Below are 24,023 nucleotides of genomic sequence, written 5' to 3'. Positions count from 1 at the left end.
GACAGATAAAAATATTCCCAAAAATGCACTTTGCAGTGATTAGAAAAAGATAGATGTATATGTAATCATTGCAAGATTTTCAAATTTGAAGTAGAAGTAAACAATACCTTTCCTTCTATAAACTAAACTATTTTTTTACAAAATATAATTGTTAAATACTAAATCACAAAACTGAAATAAATACAAAGGTAAAATACAGAGAGTAAAGGGATACATATTTCTGTGGAGAAATGTAATGAAAGTAGAAGGAAGCTATGAGGAACAGTAGATTAGCTACCTAGAGATCAGAAACTTTCAGACTGTTCTCGAATACTTATGAAACAATAGTGAATTTAAGTACATAACCTCGTAACTAATATCAAGATTTCATAAAAAATATCAGGATATACAAGATTAGCACCATAAAAATAAATTCTGTTTTTTACACACAAAAACTCCACATAATAAAATAAGAAAAGGTTATTTGTACATTTCTCTTATCTGTTAAGCTCAGACCTTCTTAGATTAAAGTGAAAAAATAAATTATGAAGTAGTCTGTATACAAAAAATTTTGTCTACCTACAGTCATTTTTCTTAAAAAAAAAAACAACAACAACAAACTGCAAGTCAAATGCAAAATTTACAAAGGTACTCTTCTGGCTTCCTTGAAGTAATAATTAAGTTCATAAGATACTAAAAAATAATGAGTCTATACATTTCAGGTACAGATGCCATCTTCTTCTGCTGCTCTTAGCAAGGAAGAGAAGATGCCCATAGACCTACTAAGTAGTTGTGTAGGTGTCCCATCTTCAACAATGCGGCCAGAATCCAAAACTAGGATGCGATCACAATTCAGAATTGTCCTTAGTCGATGCTATACAAAAAAAGAAAGGTATGGTTTAAATGATGACAACAGCTATGGAAATAAAAAAGGGCAGGAGCAAGAATACGGTAATGGTCAAAATTCCTGTGTTTTTGTTTGTTATACTAAAACAGCAGAGTACAATGGGTAAAAATGGAAAGAAATAAGAAACTAAACAATACTACTGAACTGATACAGGCTTTAGAAAATAATGCTAATGTTGATGAAGAGTAAATTAGGAGTATATATTTTTCTTAGAAGCAAGATTCAATTGTGAAAACTGTGTCAATAAACTTCAAGAAGCAAATTACAGTTAAGTTGATGTCAATATAAACACTTAAAAATAGGAAAAAATATTACTTTCCAAGCTCTCAAGAGTTCTTCTGTTCCTTCCTAAAAGAGAAATGAGGGCTTAAGAGATATTGGATGGTGAAAGTTGAAAATTTGGGGTGGATCACTCAGACTCAATTTAAATAAATATTCATTTTGAAGTGCATGGAACCACATGTCACATTTTCTTCACGTTACAATGCCTCTGCAGAACCTGACTAATCTAATCTTGTCTTACAGTCCCTGCAAGTGTTTTATAGAGTGGGCTGAATTATATTTGTAAGTTCTTTACTTAAGGGGGGATATAATGGATTTTGGTCCAAAAAATCGATTTTTCAAAAATATTATTTTCTTGATCTACATAATTTAATCTATGTTGTGTGTGATTTTTGTCACGATAGCAGCTTTAGATATGCTTTTAAATTGTGAAATTGATTCACTCTACACTGGCGACCACGCCCACCTTTTCTTGCATTTGTGAAACTGCTTGTTTCAGTGGAATTTTTGTCAGTGTGAAGGCTGTTTTCTTTCGATGTCTTTGACTGACATCTACATCTTTGCATGAAAACTTTCTTGTATGTGGTTTATTATGTTTTGACAATACTAAATCATATTAGTAGGTGGAAGGTTGAATTCGCAAACCTTTACGAGGAAGTCAAGATTTATGCATAATGGGTCATGGAAAAACTGTTTAGGAAACGGAGGTTTCATGGAAATCGTTTTGCCAACAAAAAAGAGGAAGCAGCTTGAAATGAATAACATAAGCTCTCAGGTTCAGCTTCGAAACTTGGGACAGGAGAATTGTACAAGTGTGTGAATGATGTTGATATGGATGCCACAGGATTCAGACTTATTGATTTAGAGCTTCTCTGCCAGACTATAAAGTTTTCATGTTCATGTGTTAGCTTTAAAAATATGGAATGCATGATTGTTGTTGCAGAAAGAAGAATGGGAATAACTTGTGATTTTTAATTAATTTGTAATTCGTGTGGCTATGAGTTTTCATTTTCCTCCTCCAACAAAACTAACACTGGTACCTATGAAAGCAATTTTAGCTTAGCATATGCTCTGAGATGCCTTGGACAGGGCAGGGAAGGAGGTAATTTATTGTATGGTTTTCTGAACATCCTTCCACCTTGTGCAACATTTGAAAAAATACATAAAGAAATGTCTGATGCTGTATGTGATATTGCCAAAGTTCTATGAAGAAAGCAGTGAAGGAACTGGTGGACATAAACCAAAAAGAAATAGATCCTGGAGTAGATGGATATTCATGACAGTGAATCTCCTACAAATGTTACTGACGTGTGTGTGTCTGTAGATGGGACCTGGATGAAAAGGGGTCACACATCTCTGTATGGAGTTGCATCTGTTATTGGTATTGATTCAGGTAAACTTTTAGATGTACAGGGTGTATACGTCCCGGGAAATCCAGGAAAAACCCGGGAAATTTTTCATCCGCGAGAGAACCGGAAAAAATGGGAATTTTTCATGGTTTTAATTTTCAGTTAAATTTTTGTAATTTTGACTGGTAAGAACTGATATTCTAACATTATGTATCTTTATCCCACTACTGCAGAATAATACTGCAGAAATCAAATATAAACGAGAGAAAAATTACCAAAATAAAACTTAAGATGCAAAAGAAATGTGGCATTTACAACAACAAAGCACCTGCACACACAAGCGTCTGCCAAGGGCAAAATGTGTCGAGGGCCTAGGAAGAAGACTGCATTAACTCGTAACAACAAACTGTTTATGATGAGCGTGAAGTCTCAACTGTTTTACATTAGGTTAGTGTGAGCAGCTGCCAGTGGACTCATGCGCATGTACAGCTCAGTCACATATGAGCTTTATCTTCTCTGACTTCTCTGGCTGCTTGAAGCCAGATGCTAAATGCAAAAAAATTTTCTGGCGCACCCAAGTTGCCAGATTCATTCATGCATGCGCAGAGCAGTCTGAGTTGTACTGGAGGGGGGGGGGGGGGGGGGGGGTAGTCTCGACTTCTTCCTGTACAGTTCCCACGTCAACTGGAAACAGAATGGATTTCTGTGGCTGGGAGCCATTAAGTGAATTAAAATACATTCACATAATTATGGAAGGCTGAAATATATCATTTGTTTCAGTTTTCTGATTTTATTTCATTTCCACGTTTTTGGCAGACAAGCAACAATCGCCTTGCAGAGCAATGAAGTTATTTTCATCGGTCTGCTAGAGAAAATTGGCTTTTATTAATCTTTTCTACCGAGGCAGTCAATTTGTTTGAAACAAAGCATATCATTCCACGGTATAGGCTAGTTTCAACTGTTCGCTGGATTTCAAGCGCACGTTTTCATCTTCTGGTATGCATGGCATTTTGCTATAATAAAGAACCAAACATGAGATAGTACAGTACCGGCACCCTAAGAAAATTTACATCCCGGAAACCACTCAGGTTGGGGCCTACTTTATTGTGAATCTGGACATACGAATGTGCACTTCAAGTCGAATTATACAGGGCATACATAAAGTCTGGGAACACTTTCAATTATTTATTGCACAAGCACTAAACATTGTACAGATGTCATACATATTGCATTTTGAAGAGAGAATCTGGAAAGTTTTTTTACAAACATTCGATATGAAAACCATGAGTGACCGGCAGACATCAATACGGTAATCGAATTCTTGCCATACCCGTCCCAGCACGGCTTCGTTGACTGTGACAGTCGCTTCCCATATTCTCTCCCGGAGCTCTGCTACATCACGTGGTGGGGCGGTACATACACCAGATCTTTAATATGTCACCACAGAAAAAAGTTATACGAGTGAGATCTGGTGACCGGGGAGGCAATTTCATGAAACAGCTGTCCCCTTCTGTAGCACGGCCGATCCATCGATGCGACAGCTCCATGCTTAGGTACCCACGAAGTTCACGATGAAAATTGGGTGGAGCCCCATCCTGCTGAAAGATGAACAGAGAATTCAATTGCATTTGAGGCATCAACCATTGCTGCAACATGTCCAAGTAGGAATATCCAGTGACAGTGCTCTCGGCGAAGAACAATGGCCCGTACAGTTTTCGACGTGATAAGGCACAAAAAACATATACCTTTGAGGATCCACTCTCAGATTCAATGCATTCGTGTGGATGCTTTATACCCCAGATTCGACAATTATGCCTGTTCACTTCCCCGTTAGTGTGAAAAGTGGCTTCGTCGCTAAAAATTGTGCGATCAACAATGCCATCCCCATCCTCATTCAATTGTTGCAACTGTGAACAAAACTCAAAACGCTTGTCTTTGTCGTCGTCATTGAGCTTCTGCACTAGCTCCAATTTGACTGGTTTCATAGACAGCTTCTGTCACAGGACTTTCCACACTGACATTGGAGCCATTTGAAGTTCATGGGATGCACGACGCACCAATTTCTTTAGACTCCTTATAAATGTCTCTCGTACGCGCGCTCCGCATTCTCTTCACTCACACTGGGACGTCCGCTTCTCTTTGCCGGGCTCAATCAACCCGCCGTAACGAATTTGTTGTGCCAGTGGTAAATGGCGTTCCTTGTTGGTGGCTTCTTACCATACTTGGTTCTAAACATCCGTTGAACAGCTGTAGCACACTTGCTTTTGTCGAACTCCAACACACAGAAAGTTCGCTCCATACCTGCACTCGCCCTGTTTGCGACCAGCGCTATCGGCAAATTACCAAACTACACTGTGACGGTATACATGAAAAAAAAAATCTTTCAGGGTTTCTCTTAAAAATGACATGTATGATATCTGTACAATGTTTGTTTCTTGTGCAATAAATTATTGAAAGTGTTCCCGGACTTCATGTACACACTGTACATATTAGAATGGTTTACCAACTACCGATACTCTTGGAGTACCCTCTGATGTCCTGTTTCTTTTATGACTTAATGGAAGATATATTATGGTGCGTTTAAAATTAGTTGTGACTTTTGACGTTTGCCCGGGTAACAACAATGGCGAGCCAGCTTACCCTGCCACGCCCGCGGCGGTTCGTCTGGTAAAGGGCCTCTGTTTGCCACAACATGAATAAACAAAACCACGTGGCGTCACGCATAAGATGCGTGAACGTTCGTCAGCTCTCGTAATATAGTCGAATTTGTGGCACAGAAATGTTCTGTAGTCATCAGGTATTGTGAAGAAGTGTTTTGTGATAGCGTTGTATTAATAACAACAGCGCAGTACATCTGAATAAGAAATTTACAATAAAAGGTCGTCCAGGATCACCGTTCAGCTCCAAGAATGCAGTGGAGAAAAGCAGATACTTTGCTCTGGTTACAAAGAAATGTTGCATGAGATAAAGTTGGACCTAGCAAGCACAAGGGGAAGTTAATAGAACTTGTAGTTCTGTATAAGCCAAAACTTCATGCTACCAGGTCTACGAACTGGCCGACCGTAAAGGGCATGGATCCAGCAGGCTTCTTCCTTACCATGCTCATTTAAACCTTACGGAGTATATGGGTCTAGGTGAAAAGTGATTTGGCAAAACGCAACAAGAGTTTAAGCTCACTGAGACTGAAAAGCTTGAGTTGTCAGCCATATCAAAAAGGCAAGATGAGACATTGATTCATGAAGAAGGACTGTGATGGGTTTTGAGGATACTTAACTTATCTTGTTGCGATGTTAAATCGGCTTCTTTGTCAAAACACAGCAGAGTTTAGAAATATTCATCTCCCAAATTTTCTAATGGACTTCAAATTTCGAAAGAATCCTCAAACTGTGTGTTATTAAACTAACAACTGTACAAGTCAGGTAAATAGTTTATGAACAGTCAATTGTCAGTATAAAAATAAACGTGTAACTTCTTGACTTATATTGTTGCAAAACCCACAGCAATTCTCGCTTCACCAGCTATCGATGCCCCTCAATAACTACATTATTTCACTGAAAAAATCTGTATTCGCTTGAATATTTCAGTAGATATGGAAATTCATATTAATCATATGACAAAACACTCTCAACTTTGCGTGCTATCATTCACCAAATCTTGTTTCGATATGTCAAACCATTTATAAGATATGAGGAATTTATGAATATTTCATTCTAGTTTTTTCATCGACGCACGAGTTCGTGACGGCGTGCTTAACATACATTCCATTTTCCCGAGATTGGAAACAGACAGCGATCCTTCAAAGTTTAAAGAATAATTCAATGTATTGTCTACATTTAATACGCAGCAACGTACAACCTAACAAGCACAAAACACAAATTCATAGCGACACCTATTTTTCACTGCCAACTACAGATTTCTTGGAGTACCGTAGTTTATGTACTATCGAAATATGGCAATAACTATTACCATTAACGAAATGATAGGATCATCACGAAGCTGACGAATTAAACTATAAGATGTGCGAGAATCAGATTTTATTACAAAATAGTTTGAGAAAGATTGCAGATCAGTCGGCTTGCGCTACGACTTCCTGTTCCCGCAGTCAAGCGAGCCTGCTAGGTTCCCGCGCATTATACCGTGGTCATCTGCTGATGTGCGCAGCTCTCGCTGGCTTCCAACTACGCTTCCCTCCACTCGCTCCGTACTGAACTGTCAGAAGTTGCAACTTATTTTAAACACACTATAATACTTTAAACGTACGGACATAGAGGATTTCTACTACAATAGTTGCGTAAGCGCAGTAATGCCTGTTCTCTGGCAACTGCTGAAACGAACCTATTTCTAACACGTCTCGGGAAAATATTTTGAAAGGTGGCTTGAAATGTGTTACTTTCAAAGATTGCGTGTGAGAATGTGCGATGAATTTCGTAAATCACAGATAGAGACCAATATTACATGTGAAAGATTAGCTTCTCTTGTAGCTTATTAATCTTCGAGATCAATATTATAAGTGAAAGCTTAGCTTTTCTTGTACCTACACTATGTATATTAATTTAAACTTTTCCTGTTTCTGTGTTCGCACTGCTTAACTGTGATGTTGCTATTGGATGACTACATCTCGTGTCCTAGGCTCTGAATATCTGCTGTAACGTGACGTGAGCTATGATTGGCCTAAAAAGGTATCATCACAATCTCGATTTCAAGGCTTTGGAAGCTATCGTAATTACGAAAACATGCAGTGTATCGTAATAACAGAAATATGCAGCGTACTTTTTTTTTTGCTGGATTTCGTTTTCTGAAGTGGCGCCGGGAAGTTCTATGCCGATGATGTATAAAACGTCAGCCATTCAATGGAATGATAAGCTTTATAGTTCCGTGGGAAAGTATACTGTCACTTAACACGGAAAAAGTGTATTTTCATCCGGGAAAAAGTGTTTCTCTTCACCGGGAAAAATCCGGGATTTTTTTACCTTGTCCACATATACATCCTCATGTAGAAATTATGTCTAAATACTGTCACCAGTGTGCAACAAGGAAAATGTCCAACAACGAAGACAGTGAGAAACTGTGGCAAGAAAAGCATGCAGTGATCATGCTCTAAAAATTATAGTGGCTCAAGTGGAGGCTGCTGCAGTTGTGAGGATGTTCTCCAGATCTGAGGACCAGTATGGTGTTGCTAAATACCTTGGTGATGGGGAATTCTCCTCGTTCAAAGATGTAACAGATAAAAATCCATACAATACAATAATAGAAAAGTTGGAATGTGTTGGCCACATCCAAAAGAGGCTTGGTGGTGGGTTTCGTTGCTTGCTAAAAGAGAAGAAAGGTGAAGTACTTGAGGATGGAAAACCACTAGGAGGGAAAGGCAAGCTTACACTGAAAGAAATTTATTCTCTGAACTTATTTTATGGGAGAGCTATCAGGAAAACACACATAATTTAGAGGCAATAAGGCGTGCCGTATGGGCAGTTTTTTTCCACAAACTACCCACTGACCAAACACCAATGCACAATCTGTGTCTGAAAGACGATTGGTGTAAGTTCAACAACAGAAATGAGACATACTCACATAAACAGTTATTGCTAGAACCTGTTATGAATGCAACTAAGCCCATATTCAGATTTCTTTTAAACTCTGGTTTATTGAGGAAGTGTCTTCACGGAAAGACACAAAATGCAAATGAAAACCTCAATAATTTAATTTGGCTTAGATGCTCAAAAAGGACATTCTGTGGACTTGAAGTACTCTAAATAGGCGTCTATGATGCAGTTACAACAAAAGCAATTTACACCATTGACGAGAGCAGGGTCAAGAAAGCTAACAGATCAGAGCTCTTTAAGCTCACAACAAAATAACTCACAACAAATAAGCCAATGCATGTAGTACCTGCAAATGCAGGCCAGGCAGATTCGAAGAGGGGGAAAGAGAAACCTGGGGGATGAGGAGTATCAGCATGGAGGATTTTAAAATTGTGGTAAGCTTACTACATCTAGAAGTATGAGAAGAAAATCTTTGAATCTCATTTTCTCTGTTTTACATTATTAGAAGCTTTTTCTCAAAAATTATATGCGTTAATAGTATGAAATTTTCAGGAGCTGTTTGCAGCATGTTGCAGTCTCTCTGGAACTAAAAAATATGAGATCCTGCAATTACATTCAGATTTTTAGGTGAGTTTATGTAGAAAAAAAGGTTAATTTTAGCTGTGCAAAATTAGAAACTCTGTTAATGATACAGTTTTTACCATAAATTAATAACTGTAGTTCAGTGGTCTTATAACCTTCTCAGGACACTACAATAAAATTTTCAGATTAATTGCATGATTAGAATTTGGGTTATGGCTTTTTATAAAAAAAAGACAATAAAAAAATTAAAATTCATATTTCTGGCAAAATATTAATCCTGCATATTTCATTAAAATTTTTTGTTAAAACTAAACTCTTTTGCTTTACACATGCAAAATTTTAGATTTGTACATTAATAAATAAGGCTGTAATGATTTTTTAAATAAATGTTTACATTTTCTGTTACATCTCCCCTTAAAATGTCTTAATATGGATTTTGGAAATTGACTTTCACTGGATAATTTGCATCTACCTTCAAGTGTCTGCCAATTCAGTTTTCTCAGCATTTCTGTGACACTCTCCTATGAGTGAAATAGACCTATGACCATTACTGCTGCTGCCTCTTTTAATACATCCAATAATTTCTGTTATTTCTACTTGAAATGGGTTCCACACACCTGAGCAACATTGTGGGATGGCTTGCAGTCTGCCTTGTAGTCTGATTCTGTTTTTGTAGTACACTGCCAATGAACCAAAATTGCCACCAGCTTTACATATGATAGAGCCTGTGTGATCATTCTATTTCATATCCCTACAAATTGTTACACCCACGCATTTGTATAGACCGACTGATTCTAGTTGTGAATAACTGGATGTTGCAGTGATTTGATGGTACATTTCTTTCATTTTGTGAAGTGCATAATTTTCTGTTTCTGTGCTCCAGTTTGAGATGGATCAGCTGTTGATGGCATGAGAGGAGACAGAGGTGAAGGGAAAGTCATCAAAAAGTGTATGAGGGAAAAAATTACACAAGGGACAGAATGAAAAAGATGGACTAAATAGCGGAGAAATGCAGTTAACAACTAGGAGAATAGTTTTTAATTGTTTTTATCTTCTGTGTGTTACACCACTTCAGCAGTAGGAGTTTGACAAACCATTTTGATTGAGCTCTTTAAGCTCACAACAAATGAGCCAACACATATAGTACAAAGTTAGCACAGAAAACATACTGAAAGGAAACTTAAGAATTTGTTTGAATAGTTGATTAAATAGAAAGTCCTATTAAACTCAAAGACTGCAACATATAGAGGTAGGTTTTAAATATTATTTATGGCACATCATGTGTGACTAGGCAATCTTTTTCAGGCATGCTGCTGAGTTTCCATGTCCACCTGGACTATATGCCCCTTTTGGGGAAACACTGTGCCAAGCAGACCGGAACAGTTTTCCAAAGAAGCCTTTATTTATTCAAATTCCTGGTTAAAAATTGTGTCTGCATTTTTGTTCATTCATTTAGTTATGTACTATGTTGTGATGGTCTCAAAATGGGTGCCGTTCTTCTGAGAAATTGAATAAATGAAGATAGTACAGAAAACTTGCTTCTGTATGCTACACTAACTGCTAACTATTAATTATGATACTGCATTCATGTCACAAAAATCTTGTACTTTTGTTTTACTATTTTCATATGTGAAATGCCTTCAGCTTGTGCTCTTATTCAAAGCTCATGAAATTTATTACTTTTCTAGTTATACATCAGCTGATTTGTAGTATGGTTATGTACTTTACATTTATGTAAGTGTGTAAGTACTTACATCAACAGTTATATGCATTGCTGCCTGGTGATCATATTCTAATGTGCTACAACACAGAGTAAATATCACACTAAATTTATGCCATTTCTCAAGCCAGAAATTTGTGCTTGTGTACAAATATAATGAACAAAAATACATTCTCCTCATGATAACTAGAAGCCAGTGTCGAGTGCTGAAATAATGGTCAACCATACTAAGGTCATCTCAGAGAAGGGACACATCTGTCTGTTTTTGATTGTGCACACTCTGATGTGATATTGTCCCTGCCGGCACTGAGGGTGCTATGCAGCTCACATCACTACATCAGTATTTTTCTTTGAGAACTGGATGTGAAGTATTGTGCAAACAGACTGCGAGGGACGTTCGAGCAGCAGTTGTCATAAGAGTACCATGGATGACTAACTTAGCACACAGATGGGCAATTTGTTGGCTTAGGTACGAATTCTGCTGCTACCAATATTTTTTATTTCAATTTCATTTTATTGCCCTCATTGTTAAACTATTAATCATAAAATTTAACCCTTTTATGGCTACAGATGTGCTCTCTTCATTACGTGCTGATAGTGGCTTTGTTGACACTGTACTGCTAGCCTAATGCCGCTATCTGTGCTGAGAGATGGCATTCTGGCTGCTATTTTTTTTAATGGTTTATTTTTTATTTGGTTTATTTTTTTAATTGAAAGATAAGATGTCAAAATTTCATTTAAAATTGAGAGCAGAATGATATCTCATTTCTTCTCATATAACTGATTTTTGTACCCATCAGGTAGTTGTACATGGATGTACTGGCTGCTATGAAATACTTATCACCTGATTTTAAGAAACTATTAGGTGAAAAAATTTGATTTTTGCACATCTTACAGTCTGATATTTTAGATATCTGCAGGACTGAACTTCTTTTTGTTCTTTGTCATAGTTGCTGTGCTGCATCAAATTAAGTAAAGCATTGCACAAAATTTCCGAGTTTGCAGAGGTAAAATTGCATTGCGCAAACCTAGTGTATGGTTGATTTTAGCTCAACATTACTTTGTAGGAAATGTAGATAAGATATTGAAATTTTATGAGAAACAGAGAAGAGAACAATATCTCATTTCATACTTGAAATATTGGTGAGAAGAAAGGTATTGTACATGTTCTCATGATTGTTTCAATGTTTCTCGCTAATACTGAATACTAATAGGCTACATAGCTAGAGTTAAATATGAAAATTTTACAAATTTCTGTAATGACATAGTTTCCCTGAAAATGTGCAATACTAGCTAACTTTGAACATGCAGAGATATAACATGTGACATCTTACGAGGAGAAAGTAGATGCTGTCCCTGAAAAATAAAAAAGGAGTGGTTGTGTTAAGATTTCAGCATACACCGGAGAACCAGTTGGCAAGCCTATTTTTACAGTTTTCATGTGTGTCACAAAACAGTATGGTGGATGCTGTTTTATGGCAATCATACTTTTTTTTCTAATGCCAAAAAACATCCCAACCTAACAGCAATTAGCTGGGCGAAACTACAAATAAGGGTTACGGAATCAACATTTTGGGTATTTCCAATGTTTCTATTTTTTTTAGCCATTATATAGCTTTGTGGTGCCTTAAAGGAAAACTTTTCAGTTGTCTTAGGTGAATACAAAAATGAGCCACAGCTTTTTGATCTTTCATATCTCCTGATTTCTCCTGATTTTTAAAACTGAAGCTCCTGATTTTTGGGTTTTGAAGGTTGGCAGGTATGCTGTCTCTGTGCATCAGGAATCATGTGGTCACAAGATGTGTGGGCCCTGCAGTGTGCATCACAGCACATGGCACTGCAGGTTTTACGAGTTCCAGCAGCTGTTTCCAGCAGGGAGTGGCTTACTGTTTCAGATGACTTTAATTATTCCTAACTGCCTGTTTAAATATTTAAATACATGCAAGCCCTCGATAACACATGACAAAGTTATGACCTTCAATGGGTACCTTTCCACTGGCATACTAATTTCCTTCTGGCCCTAGATGGCGCCGAGTGTTTGTGATGTATGTCAGGCAAGGTAATCAGTGTGATATCACAATTTCATTATGGGGCCAGCATTTCTTGTGGGCTCCCATGTCATCATAAAACCATCATATTTCATAAATGGTTCATCATTTCAAAATGAGGTATTTAGCAAGTTATAGCATCTAAAGAGACATTTATATTTTGTAATTAATATGGAAGTAACTCAGCTGCAGCAGAGAGAGGGTCAGTGGGACAGGACATGTAAACACAGCAATATCACTTAAGTTCTCTAAGTGTAGGGTATGAGGAATTTTTGACCAGTGATTCAGGTAGCAGTTCTGTACCCTCCTATTTAAATGCATGGATTCGAAATTCATTGACTCTTTTTCAGTTTTCACTGCTGCCATTAATTATTATTATTCTTTCTATTTCCTTGCAATGTCAGACAATTAATTATAAAATTTAAATATACTTAAAAAATTTAATTTACACATGTAAAATTAATTTATTCAATTTAGTTATGATTACTAACCTTGTATGTGAAAAGGCTGTAGTCCACCACATTATAGCACATTGGTAAAATTTTGCATGAGCTGCCACTGCTTTTATGTGCATACTAATGTTGGAGATTTGTCTTTTGAGGCCATAGCTTCTAACTAAAGTAAATACCAGTCATGGATTAGACCTTAGACATGTTCTGATGGGTCAATGGCTGCCTACAAGGCAGTACAATGAGCAATCTATTATTGTGGGATATGTGAGCAATATGTTGCAAATCCTCCAATTGTTATTGCTAGTAGATGATCCTGATGATACCACTGCTTTTCTATTCAAGCAATTTTTTATTTATCCTCACAAGGGCTGAGTGGACCCTATACCAGACCTCCCTACTACAGAAACAATCTGAGGAGGTACCAGGAACAAAACCTGAAGGCACTGATGCTAACCAGTTGGCTACAGAGGCAGGTGTTGTATCATAGAGTGTACTCATTTTTTTAAAAAAATCATGTATAATATGAATTGTTGGTTTTCACTATCCTAATTTCCACCCTTAATTTGGCCAAGAACTTGTTAATGAATGTTGCATCTGAACTAAAAAGTTCCTTTCTAGAGCCTAATCAGTGATGGGAAGAGTATATGAGAATTATTGGTATGTCTTATATTTTAATTGTGTAGATCTTTTTATTCCATTTTCTTGCCTTCTACTACTTTCCAATTGTTCCCTCCTCTTCTTTTTGCCCTATTCACAAATGTTTTTCTCACATTCTTGTGCCTTTTCTATTATTTCCTTTAATATCCTTTCACTTCTTTTAAGGTCCTTCATTTTTGTCCCTACAATGGCAACACTTCATTTTAGTAGACTCCGGAATTCAAATCTCACTTGTTAGTGAGTTGGTGCTTTTAAATCATGTCCAGTGGTTTGGATCGTTTCAGATCGAGAGGTTTGAGAGACCTCTCCTTTCTTCAAGTATTTGTTGATCTGAAGCTTTCTTGTTCATTTGTGCTGTCTTTTCTTTTACTTTGCTGAAGGAAAAATCTAGGAAAACTGTAAAATTATGAGATTCAGTCATGTTTGTAAATTTGTCTGTTTGTCACCCTACACCTGTGATGGCAGATGAGTCGACACTTGTGAGTATTAGGACTCACATAAATAAATGTTACATAAATTCCTAGTCAGAAATAGTTGGTGAAAGCAGCAGAATAGTAATGTAAATGGCAGAGCAGTGGCCTCTTTCAGTGGAGTCACTGTCATATATAATTGTGAAAATGATAATGTTTTACCACTTATTTGTTATTTAATTCCTTCTGAATACACTATTGCAATTTGAGCTTTGTAGTCATTGTCAGGTGGTCCTGCAACTAACATACACTTTCCAGCATTAGTACATCATTATGACATTACAATGAAAATTCATACAAAGTATAACAGGTAACATACCAATATTGTCCTTTCAAGATAAGTTACATTTCATGTCATGTTATGTGTTGGGAACATCATCTTTCAGGCATTCATCTGGGATATTATTAATTCTTGTTTCAACATTTCGACTGACAACTTTGCAGCCATTCTCACTTGGAAGATTTTTAAATCACTTCACACAACACTGTGGAGTAAATGTGCTTTATCAGAGATAACCCTGTTGGTAATAAGAGCTTCAGTCATAGATAAAAAGTTATACATCTTAGAGTAAAACAAATCAGGCACATAGTCTGCAAATCCACAGTGCTTATAAAGTATGTGGTTGATTATTATGGATGGCATATGTTGGAATGCCAGGCATTGAAGACATAGAACAATATTTCCTTTGAGAGTACAGATGTGAAACAAGTGGTTTGCATGATTTGTCAAACTGGAAACCTTCATCTTGGCTGAGCAGGTTGTCTGCTAATTGCATTCCACTACTTCCTTGACCGTTGAATCCCATAAGGATGACACTGTGGCTAGTATCACAACTATCCCGTAATCCATGGAATGGGCAGTGGAAATACAATGTTCAGCCATTCCACATTTATTGTGCCACAGAAGATGGGATTATTATTGGCATTCAATGCAACATTCTTGTGCAGTATGCATTGTTTGTTTTATGTAATTTTTATCACATGCACAAGGAACCCATAGATAACAGGCTGTTGTGAAAGTAGATCATCTTTCACAGATTCCAGAAGAGCTGCTGCCTTGGCCGATGGAAGGGAGATCTTCTGGGATACCCAAAAGAGAAATACATTTCCAAACCAGGAATATGTATTCTCTTCTGACAACATAGCACTTTTGTTGCACAATGATCTTAGTGTGGGACAATTCATGTAACTTACTTTATTAAGTCCATATGTACATAAAATTTTCTAAATGAAGAATTATTACCCTGTCAGTATTATGCATTCTTTAAATCTGTCATTGAATGTGTGGATAGTTTTCCATACATATTTAATGTGGCATGAATTACATTTTATTTCATATACAGCATGTACCCTTCAGATGAGTCTTTTTCATTTTATGTCTTAAAAGTTGTTCTAAGTTGTTAGTTGTGCACAATCCAATTGAACATTCATTTAAATTTTCTTGTCATACATTTTTAATATCAAGTCTGCCCTGTTTTTATTTTTGATAGTGATTTCTTTTAAAATATATAGTTCCTTATCTACTTCCTCTGCACTCAATGGCAGACTAACAAGATGATGTATCATAGAATTAAAAAATGCTCATTTATTGCTGGGTAGATGAGAAGAAAGACTGCTAATGACATGATCAGTGGTGATTGACTTAAAGAATATCCCAATCTCATGTCTCATTATTATGAAAAGGATTGTTGCTGCTCACAATATAGTGGAGATGCTGAGTCACAGATAGGCACAACAAAAATACTGTCACAAAGTGGGCTTTCAGCCAATGAGCTCTTTGTCAAAAAAAGACAACAGACACACACATTCACACAAATGCAACTCATACAAACATACCAATCTCATGTATGTTATTTACATTGGAAACATTTAAATCAAAGAAACAGTTAAATCAAAGAGACTGGTGAATTTATTCTATTGTGAAGTTAGATTAGTACTTGTTCCATAGACCATGAATACAACACTTCGTAATGATGTGGAATGTGTCAGGTTAATAAAAGGTGTCTATACAAGATATTACATTACACAAAATATTACATGACACTTAATATTTTTAATATTTGTTTTATTTTTTTTTTGGGGGGGGGGGGCTGGGGGGGGGGGAATTACCCACTTACTATATCCAAAAATTCATCTAATGAGTAGAAGGAGTTGCCATTAAGAAATTCTTTTAATTTCCTTTTAAATGCTATATGGCTATCTGTCAGACTTTTGATGCTATTAGGTAAGTGACCAAAGACTTTTGTGGCAGCATAATTTACCCCCTTCTGAGCCAAAGTTAGATTTAACCTTGAGTAGTGAAGATCATCCTTTCTCCTAGTGTTGTAGCCATGTACACTGCTATTACTTTTGAATTCATTCGGATTGTTAATAACAAATTTCATAAGTGAATATATATATTGTGAGGCTACAGTGAAGATCTCTAGCTCTTTAAATAAGTGTCTGCAGGATGGTCTTGGATGAGCTCCAGCAATTATTCTGATTACACGCTTTTGTGCAATGAACACTCTTTTACTCAATGATGAGTTACCCCAGAATATGATGCCATACGAAAGCAGAGAATGAAAATAGGCATGGTAAGCTAATTTACTGAAATGTATATTGCCAAAATTTGCAATGACCCTAATAGCATAGATCCTCAGTATGTTTTTTCCAGTTCAACCCCTCATCAATGCATACACCTAGAAATTTTGAATATTCTACCTTAGCTACCGATTTCTGATCGAAGTCTATATTTATTAATGGTGTCATTCCATTTAGTGTCAAAGTTTAATGAGAGCTCATTTGCACAGAACCACTTAATGATTTTCTGAAAAACATTGTTTACAATGTCACCAGTTAATTCTTGTCTGTTGGGTGTGATAGCTGTACTTGTATCATCGGCAAAAAGTACCAGCTTTGTATCTTCGTGAATATAGAATGGCAAGTCATTAATATATACACTCCTGGAAATGGAAAAAAGAACACATTGACACCGGTGTGTCAGACCCACCATACTTGCTCCGGACACTGCGAGAGGGCTGTACAAGCAATGATCACACGCACGGCACAGCGGACACACCAGGAACCGCGGTGTTGGCTGTCGAATGGCGCTAGCTGCGCAGCATTTGTGCACCGCCGCCGTCAGTGTCAGCCAGTTTGCCATGGCATACGGAGCTCCATCGCAGTCTTTAACACTGGTAGCATGCCGCGACAGCGTGGACGTGAACCGTATGTGCAGTTGACGGACTTTGAGCGAGGGCGTATAGTGGGCATGCGGGAGGCCGGGTGGACGTACCGCCGAATTGCTCAACACGTGGGGCGTGAGGTCTCCACAGTACATCGATGTTGTCGCCAGTGGTCGGCGGAAGGTGCACGTGCCCGTCGACCTGGGACCGGACCGCAGCGACGCACGGATGCACGCCAAGACCGTAGGATCCTACGCAGTGCCGTAGGGGACCGCACCGCCACTTCCCAGCAAATTAGGGACACTGTTGCTCCTGGGGTATCGGCGAGGACCATTCGCAACCGTCTCCATGAAGCTGGGCTACGGTCCCGCACACCGTTAGGCCGTCTACCGCTCACGCCCCAACATCGTGCAGCCCGCCTCCAGTGGTGTCGCGACAGGCGTGAATGGAGGGACGAATGGAGACGTGTCGTCTTCAGCGATGAGAGTCGCTTCTGCCTTGGTGCCAATGATGGTCGTATGCGTGTTTGGCGCCGTGCAGGTGAGCGCCACAATCAGGACTGCATACGACCGAGGCACACAGGGCCAACACCCGGCATCATGGTGTGGGGAGCGATCTCCTACACTGGCCGTACACCACTGGTGATCGTCGAGGGGACACTGAATAGTGCACGGTACATCCAAACCGTCATCGAACCCATCGTTCTACCATTCCTAGACCGGCAAGGGAACTTGCTGTTCCAACAGGACAATGCACATCCGCATGTATCCCGTGCCACCCAACGTGCTCTAGAAGGTGTAAGTCAACTACCCTGGCCAGCAAGATCTCCGGATCTGTCCCCCATTGAGCATGTTTGGGACTGGATGAAGCGTCGTCTCACGCGGTCTGCACGTCCAGCACGAACGCTGGTCCAACTGAGGCGCCAGGTGGAAATGGCATGGCAAGCCGTTCCACAGGACTACATCCAGCACCTCTACGATCGTATCCATGGGAGAATAGCAGCCTGCATTGCTGCGAAAGGTGGATATACACTGTACTAGTGCCGACATTGTGCATGCTCTGTTGCCTGTGTCTATGTGCCTGTGGTTCTGTCAGTGTGATCATGTGATGTATCTGATCCCAGGAATGTGTCAATAAAGTTTCCCCTTCCTGGGACAATGAATTCACGGTGTTCTTATTTCAATTTCCAGGAGTGTATTAAGAACAGCAGAAGACCCAAGACCGAACCTTGCGGCACCCCATTCTTGATTGTTCCCCAGTTTGAGAAATCACCAGTTTTTTGCATATTATGTGAACTGCTTATTTCAACTTTCTGCACTCTTCCAGTTAGGTATGATTTAAACCATTTGATCACTGTCCCATTCATGCCACAGCACTTGAGCTTATCTAGAAGTATTCCATGATTTACACGTTACTCAGAGCATTTAATATTTCATTAGTGAAAGTATATATAGCATTTTCCATTGAAAAACCCTTCTGGAAACCAAACTGACATTTTGTTAAAACTTCATTTTTACAAAGGTGTGAAGCTACTTTACAATACATTACTTTTTCAAGACTTTTGGATAAGGCAGTCAGAAGAGAGATTGCGTGGTAGTTGTTGACATCAGACATATCCACTTTTTTATGCAGTGGTTTAACAATGGCATACTTCAGTCTATCTGGGAAAATACCCTGATGTTCACCATTTAATTCTTCATGTATAGAGTCAGTTTTGTCAAGAGAATCCTCAATGAATACCAATGTGTCATTTGCATGTATCTATAATAGCAGATTTTACCTGTTGTCTGTTGGAAATAATTGAAAAAGTGTGTTTCTTAGCTATTAGTAACTATATAAGATTCTGAGTAAACAGCTTCTGCAATTCAGCAGATAAACTGCGGTTTGTGTCAGGTGGGCTGAGTAGAAGGAGAAAGAGGCAGGTGCACAGGACATGAATGCAATGACACATGGAAATCAGAGCCAGTGAAGTGCCTGGTTCACTCACACAGAACATCCTAATTAGTCCTGTCACAAACTTATCCTATCATACTTGGAACTAGAGCCACCTGTGAAAGCAGCCATGCCATAGACCAGATCTGCTGCCATTTCATTACAGCATTTTATGTGGGCATTAGCATCAACTCGTTATCCACCAGAATAAATGTGCACAACCAAACTGTGGCCAAGAACAGAACTGATCATCCATTGATCACAATGTGCCATCTGGTTCCTTTCCATCCTTTTTGAACTATGCAGAAAGGAGTTACCCCTGCAATACATCCTTGCTCCTGTTATCCTTATGGCCTCCATCTCCACTAATCCACTGCATCTGCATCTTGTATCCAATAGTTTCTCCTCCCTCTTTCATGTCACCCCCTCCCAGTCCACACCTCCATGTTATCAACGATATGAATCGCATGAACTCTCTGGCTCTGGACCAGTGCGTCATTGCATTCCTATCCCATTTACATGCCACCTCTCTCTCCTGCATTCCTAACTCTCATATCTGCTGCCTCTCTCCAAGCCGCCAACTACCCTCCCCAACTCCTCCTCCCATATCCTGCCTCTTTCTACCTCTACCCACCTCACCCAACACAATCCTCACCCCAACCTATCTACTGAACTGCAATCCCAGTATTGTATGTTCAGCCAGCACACTGTAACCATATAGGGGTGTGTGTGTGTGTGTGTGTGTGTGTGTGTGTATGTTGTGTAACACAACATGAAATGCAACTAATTTCATAAGAATAATAATGGTATGATCCCTATTAAGAGTACACTTGGCATGACTTTTCATGGTGTAAATTGTAATTTCATAATAATTTATTACTGATGAAATATGTACATTAGCTGCTCACTCTAAATTGTAAAGGATTCATATGAAACCCAACGAAGTTTTCACTATTTTTTTTTTATGCCTGTCAACAACTCAATGCTCCTACTACTCAATGAGTAGTCTTCTTTACTCCTAAATTACATATTTACATTTTGTGAGAACTTTTCTTGCCATATTTATCTAATGTTATACTGATTTTGTAACCCAGGTGATTATACAATTTACAAATAGTCTAAAGTAAAGTACAACTTTGTGGTTAAGTCTTCAATAGTACTCACTACTTGTGATGAGATATGTGGCACATAAACTTTAATAATTGACACAGGCTTACAAACAGGAAACAGAATCTTAATTCTTTCAACATGACAATCATTGAATGATTAAATAATTAATGTTATTGACATTATTGACATGTAACACAACATGAAAGGTAACTAATTTCAAAAGGATAATAATGGTATGGCCCCTATTAAAAGAGTACACTTATCATGAAATAATGTATTAATGCTGAAATATGTATGTTAGTTTCAGAATTACTTGACAGTAACTGTAAAGCTGAAACTGCAATAGAGTATCCAGAAGTACATCAATAACAGTCAAACAGTGAAAGCATTATCATTTAGACAGCTGCATTTCTTTATACATTTCCTCTAATAAAAATGTGAATAAATTATTACTATTTGTAACTGACTGTTGGTGTACTTTACAGTAGTAGCCTACAGTGGCTGCCTCAGCCTGATAATGTTTAATTTAACTGGTTCCACATCCCTAAAGGCTACCTGTCTTGATGAGATTTATTAAACACAATGTGTGAATGAGTATCATCCTCCACAAATATTGTTGCAGTTCATATTTTACTTTCATTTTGAAGAAATATTAATTTTTATTAGTGTTCTTGTTTCTGTTGCATACTTTCATGATAAGAATGAAGTGAGACATTAGTAATAACTCTTTAATGGGACATTCCATTGAAAGTTGTGAACAATTCTCAATAGTCATCATGCCTTCTGATTTTATTCAGTATTAAATTATTATATCCAGCTGGTAACCACATGATTTTAAAACTGTCTTACCGCTATAGTAATAACTGTGCGGCCAGCAAACGCTTTTGATGCTGCAGCTAGTAAGGCTTCTTCAGTTTCTGGATCAACAGAACTTGTCGCTTCGTCCATTATCAAACAGGCTGCACCGTGCAGAATAGCACGAGCAAGACAGAATAGTTGCCTCTCCCCAGCACTGAGGTTTTCTCCACCCTCTTGAACTTCAGCATCTGAAAACCCAAAAACATAGAAGAAAAAAAATTCTTGCAGTGTTATAAAAATTATAGGTAAATATAACTTTTCCACTAACAAGAATGTTCCTCAATTTTACATATCACAAGCACATGAGTGTATAACTCTTCCTAGCAGTATCTTCTATGTCAAGGCAAAATGTGGTCTTTTCACAGAAATTTCTACATCTTCATCTATATCCATACTTCCAAATCACCGAAAAGTGCACAGAAGAGGGTACTTCCTATTGCACCAGTTATTACATCTTCTTCCTGTTCCAATTACGTATGGAGCATGGTACATAACATGGTTTAAACACCTCTGTGAGTGTAATTAGTTGACTCTTGTGTTTGCAATCCCTACAGGAGTGATACATGGGGGTCGGCACATCTCTTACACCACACCATTCAAGCTTTCTCAGGGGCACAGAATGATCAATCACTTAGAAAGCTTTTGTTAGGTCCAAGAATAAACCTGAGATTTTTTTGTGGTTGTCCACTGTGTTTATGACATGGTTTATCAGGTTTGAAAGTGGCTGTTTAGTTGACCTCTGTGGTCTGAAGCCACGTTGACATCCAGAAATAATATTATTCTTGTTGAAGAATGTAGTCAGTCATGAAAGGAACACTTTTTCAATAATTTTTGAAAACCCTGAGAGCAGTGACATGGGCCTATAGTTACCCATACATTGCTGATCACCTTTTCTATATAGGGGTACTACTTTTGCCATTTTCAGTTGCTGTGGGTAGACACCACTTGATAAGGATGATTTGTATATGGATAATAAAGGAGAGGGTATGTGTCTTGCTGTTATTTTTATAATATAATCTGGAATATCATTAATATCAGTTGAATAATTACTCTTCAGTGAATTAATGGTATTTAGGAGTTCCGTTGGGCCTACTGGACTGAGGAACATGGATATATTATTTATTTCAATAGATGAAAGCTCTTTCAGTGTTGTATTAGGTGGATTTCCACATTTTCCTTCACTAATTTTCCATCAACAGTTGCATAATAAGAATTGAAGTTCTTTGCAACTGCCCAAGGAGCAGTGAGTTTTTTGCCATTGTGTAGTATCACAATATTTTTGTGAGTTGTCTTCATCCTCGTAAGATCCTGCATAGCTTTCCACATGGACTTAGTTTTATTGGATGACTTCATAATATATATTTCATTTTCCTTAATTTTTGTGTCTTTTAAGACGCGTTTCAAAACTAACTTGTAATTTTTGAAATAACTAAGAAACTCAGCTATTGGTATGTAACTTTATCAGATATTCAAATAAAAATTTTGTATTAAAGGGGAGTTCAATAAGTAATGCAACACATTTTTTTTCTGAAACAGGGGTTGTTTTATTCAGCATTGAAATACACCAGGTTATTCCCCAATCTTTTAGCTACACAACACTATTTTTCAACGTAATCTCCATTCAATGCTATGGCCTTACGCCACCTTGAAATGAGGGCCTGTATGCCTGCACGGTAGCATTCCACTGGTCGATGTCGGAGCCAACGTCGTACTGCATCAATAACTTCTTCATCATCCGCGTAGTGCGTCCCACGGATTGTGTCCTTCATTGGGCCAAACATATGGAAATCCGACGGTGCGAGATCGGGGCTGTAGGGTGCATGAGGAAGAACAGTCCACTGAAGTTTTGTGAGCTCCTCTCGGGTGCGAAGACTTGTGTGAGGTCTTGCGTTGTCATGAAGAAGGAGAAGTTCGTTCTGATTTTTGTGCCTACGAACACGCTGAAGTCGTTTCTTCAATTTCTGAAGAGTAGCACAATACACTTCAGAGTTGATCATTTGACCATGGGGAAGGACATCGAGCAGAATAACCCCTTCAGCGTCACAGAAGACTGTAACCATGACTTTACCAGCTGAGGGTATGGCTTTAAACTTTTTCTTGGTAGGGGAGTGGGTGTGGCGCCACTCCATTGATTGCCGTTTTGTTTCAGGTTCGAAGTGATGAACCCATGTTTCATCGCCTGTAACCATCTTTGACAAGAAATTGTCACCCTCAGCCACATGACGAGCAAGCAATTCCGCACAGATGGTTCTCCTTTGCTCTTTATGGTGTTTGGTTAGACAACGAGGGACCCAGCGGGAACAAACCTTTGAATATCCCAACTGGTGAACAATTGTGACAGCACTACCAACAGAGATGTCAAGTTGAGCACTGAGTTGTTTGATGGTGATCCGTCGATCATCTCGAACGAGTGTGTTCGCACGCTCCGCCATTGCAGGAGTCACAGCTGTGCACGGCCGGCCCGCACGCGGGATATCAGACAGTCTTGCTTGACCTTGCGGCGATGATGACACACGCTTTGCCCAACAACTCACCGTGCTTTTGTCCACTGCCAGATCACCGTAGACATTCTGCAAGCGCCTATGAATATCTGAGATGCCCTGGTTTTCCGCCAAAAGAAACTCGATCACTGCCCATTGTTTGCAACGCACATCCGTTACAGACGCCATTTTAACAGCTCCGTACAGTGCTGCCACCTGTCGGAAGTCAATGAAACTATACGAGACGAAGCGGGAATGTTTGAAAATATTCCACAAGAAATTTCCGGTTTTTTCAACCAAAATTGGCCGAGAAAAAAAATGTGTTGCATTACTTATTGAACTGCCCTAGTATATATATATAATTCTTTTTCCCCTTCACTAACAAGTGAAAATAAACTTAACAACTTATCCCCAGGCTCTTCGGATCTTTCAGGGCATAACTGTTATATGTCTTCCATGTTAAAGAATGGCCAAGTGAGAAAAACTCAAA

The 24,023-nt window shown here is 38.4% G+C and overlaps 1 protein-coding gene across 1 annotated transcript in view; it reads right to left on the bottom strand.

The window, feature by feature from the left end:
• Positions 1 to 596: 596 nt before the first annotated feature.
• LOC126259407 (ATP-binding cassette sub-family C member Sur) overlaps positions 597 to 24,023 on the bottom strand; it is a 377,896-nt gene continuing 354,469 nt past the window's right edge. The window contains exons 26-27 of the mRNA XM_049956187.1: positions 21,045 to 21,241; positions 597 to 853 (exon numbers count right to left, since the gene is read on the bottom strand). Coding sequence (XP_049812144.1) covers positions 698 to 853; positions 21,045 to 21,241 — 353 coding nt within the window. The 3' untranslated portion in view covers positions 597 to 697. The remainder of the gene's footprint in view (positions 854 to 21,044; positions 21,242 to 24,023) is intronic.

Source organism: Schistocerca nitens, chromosome 1 (assembly GCF_023898315.1).
Source record: "Schistocerca nitens isolate TAMUIC-IGC-003100 chromosome 1, iqSchNite1.1, whole genome shotgun sequence".
Classification (NCBI taxonomy): Eukaryota; Metazoa; Arthropoda; class Insecta; order Orthoptera; family Acrididae; genus Schistocerca; species Schistocerca nitens.
This window is presented reverse-complemented; position numbering and strand designations above follow the sequence as displayed.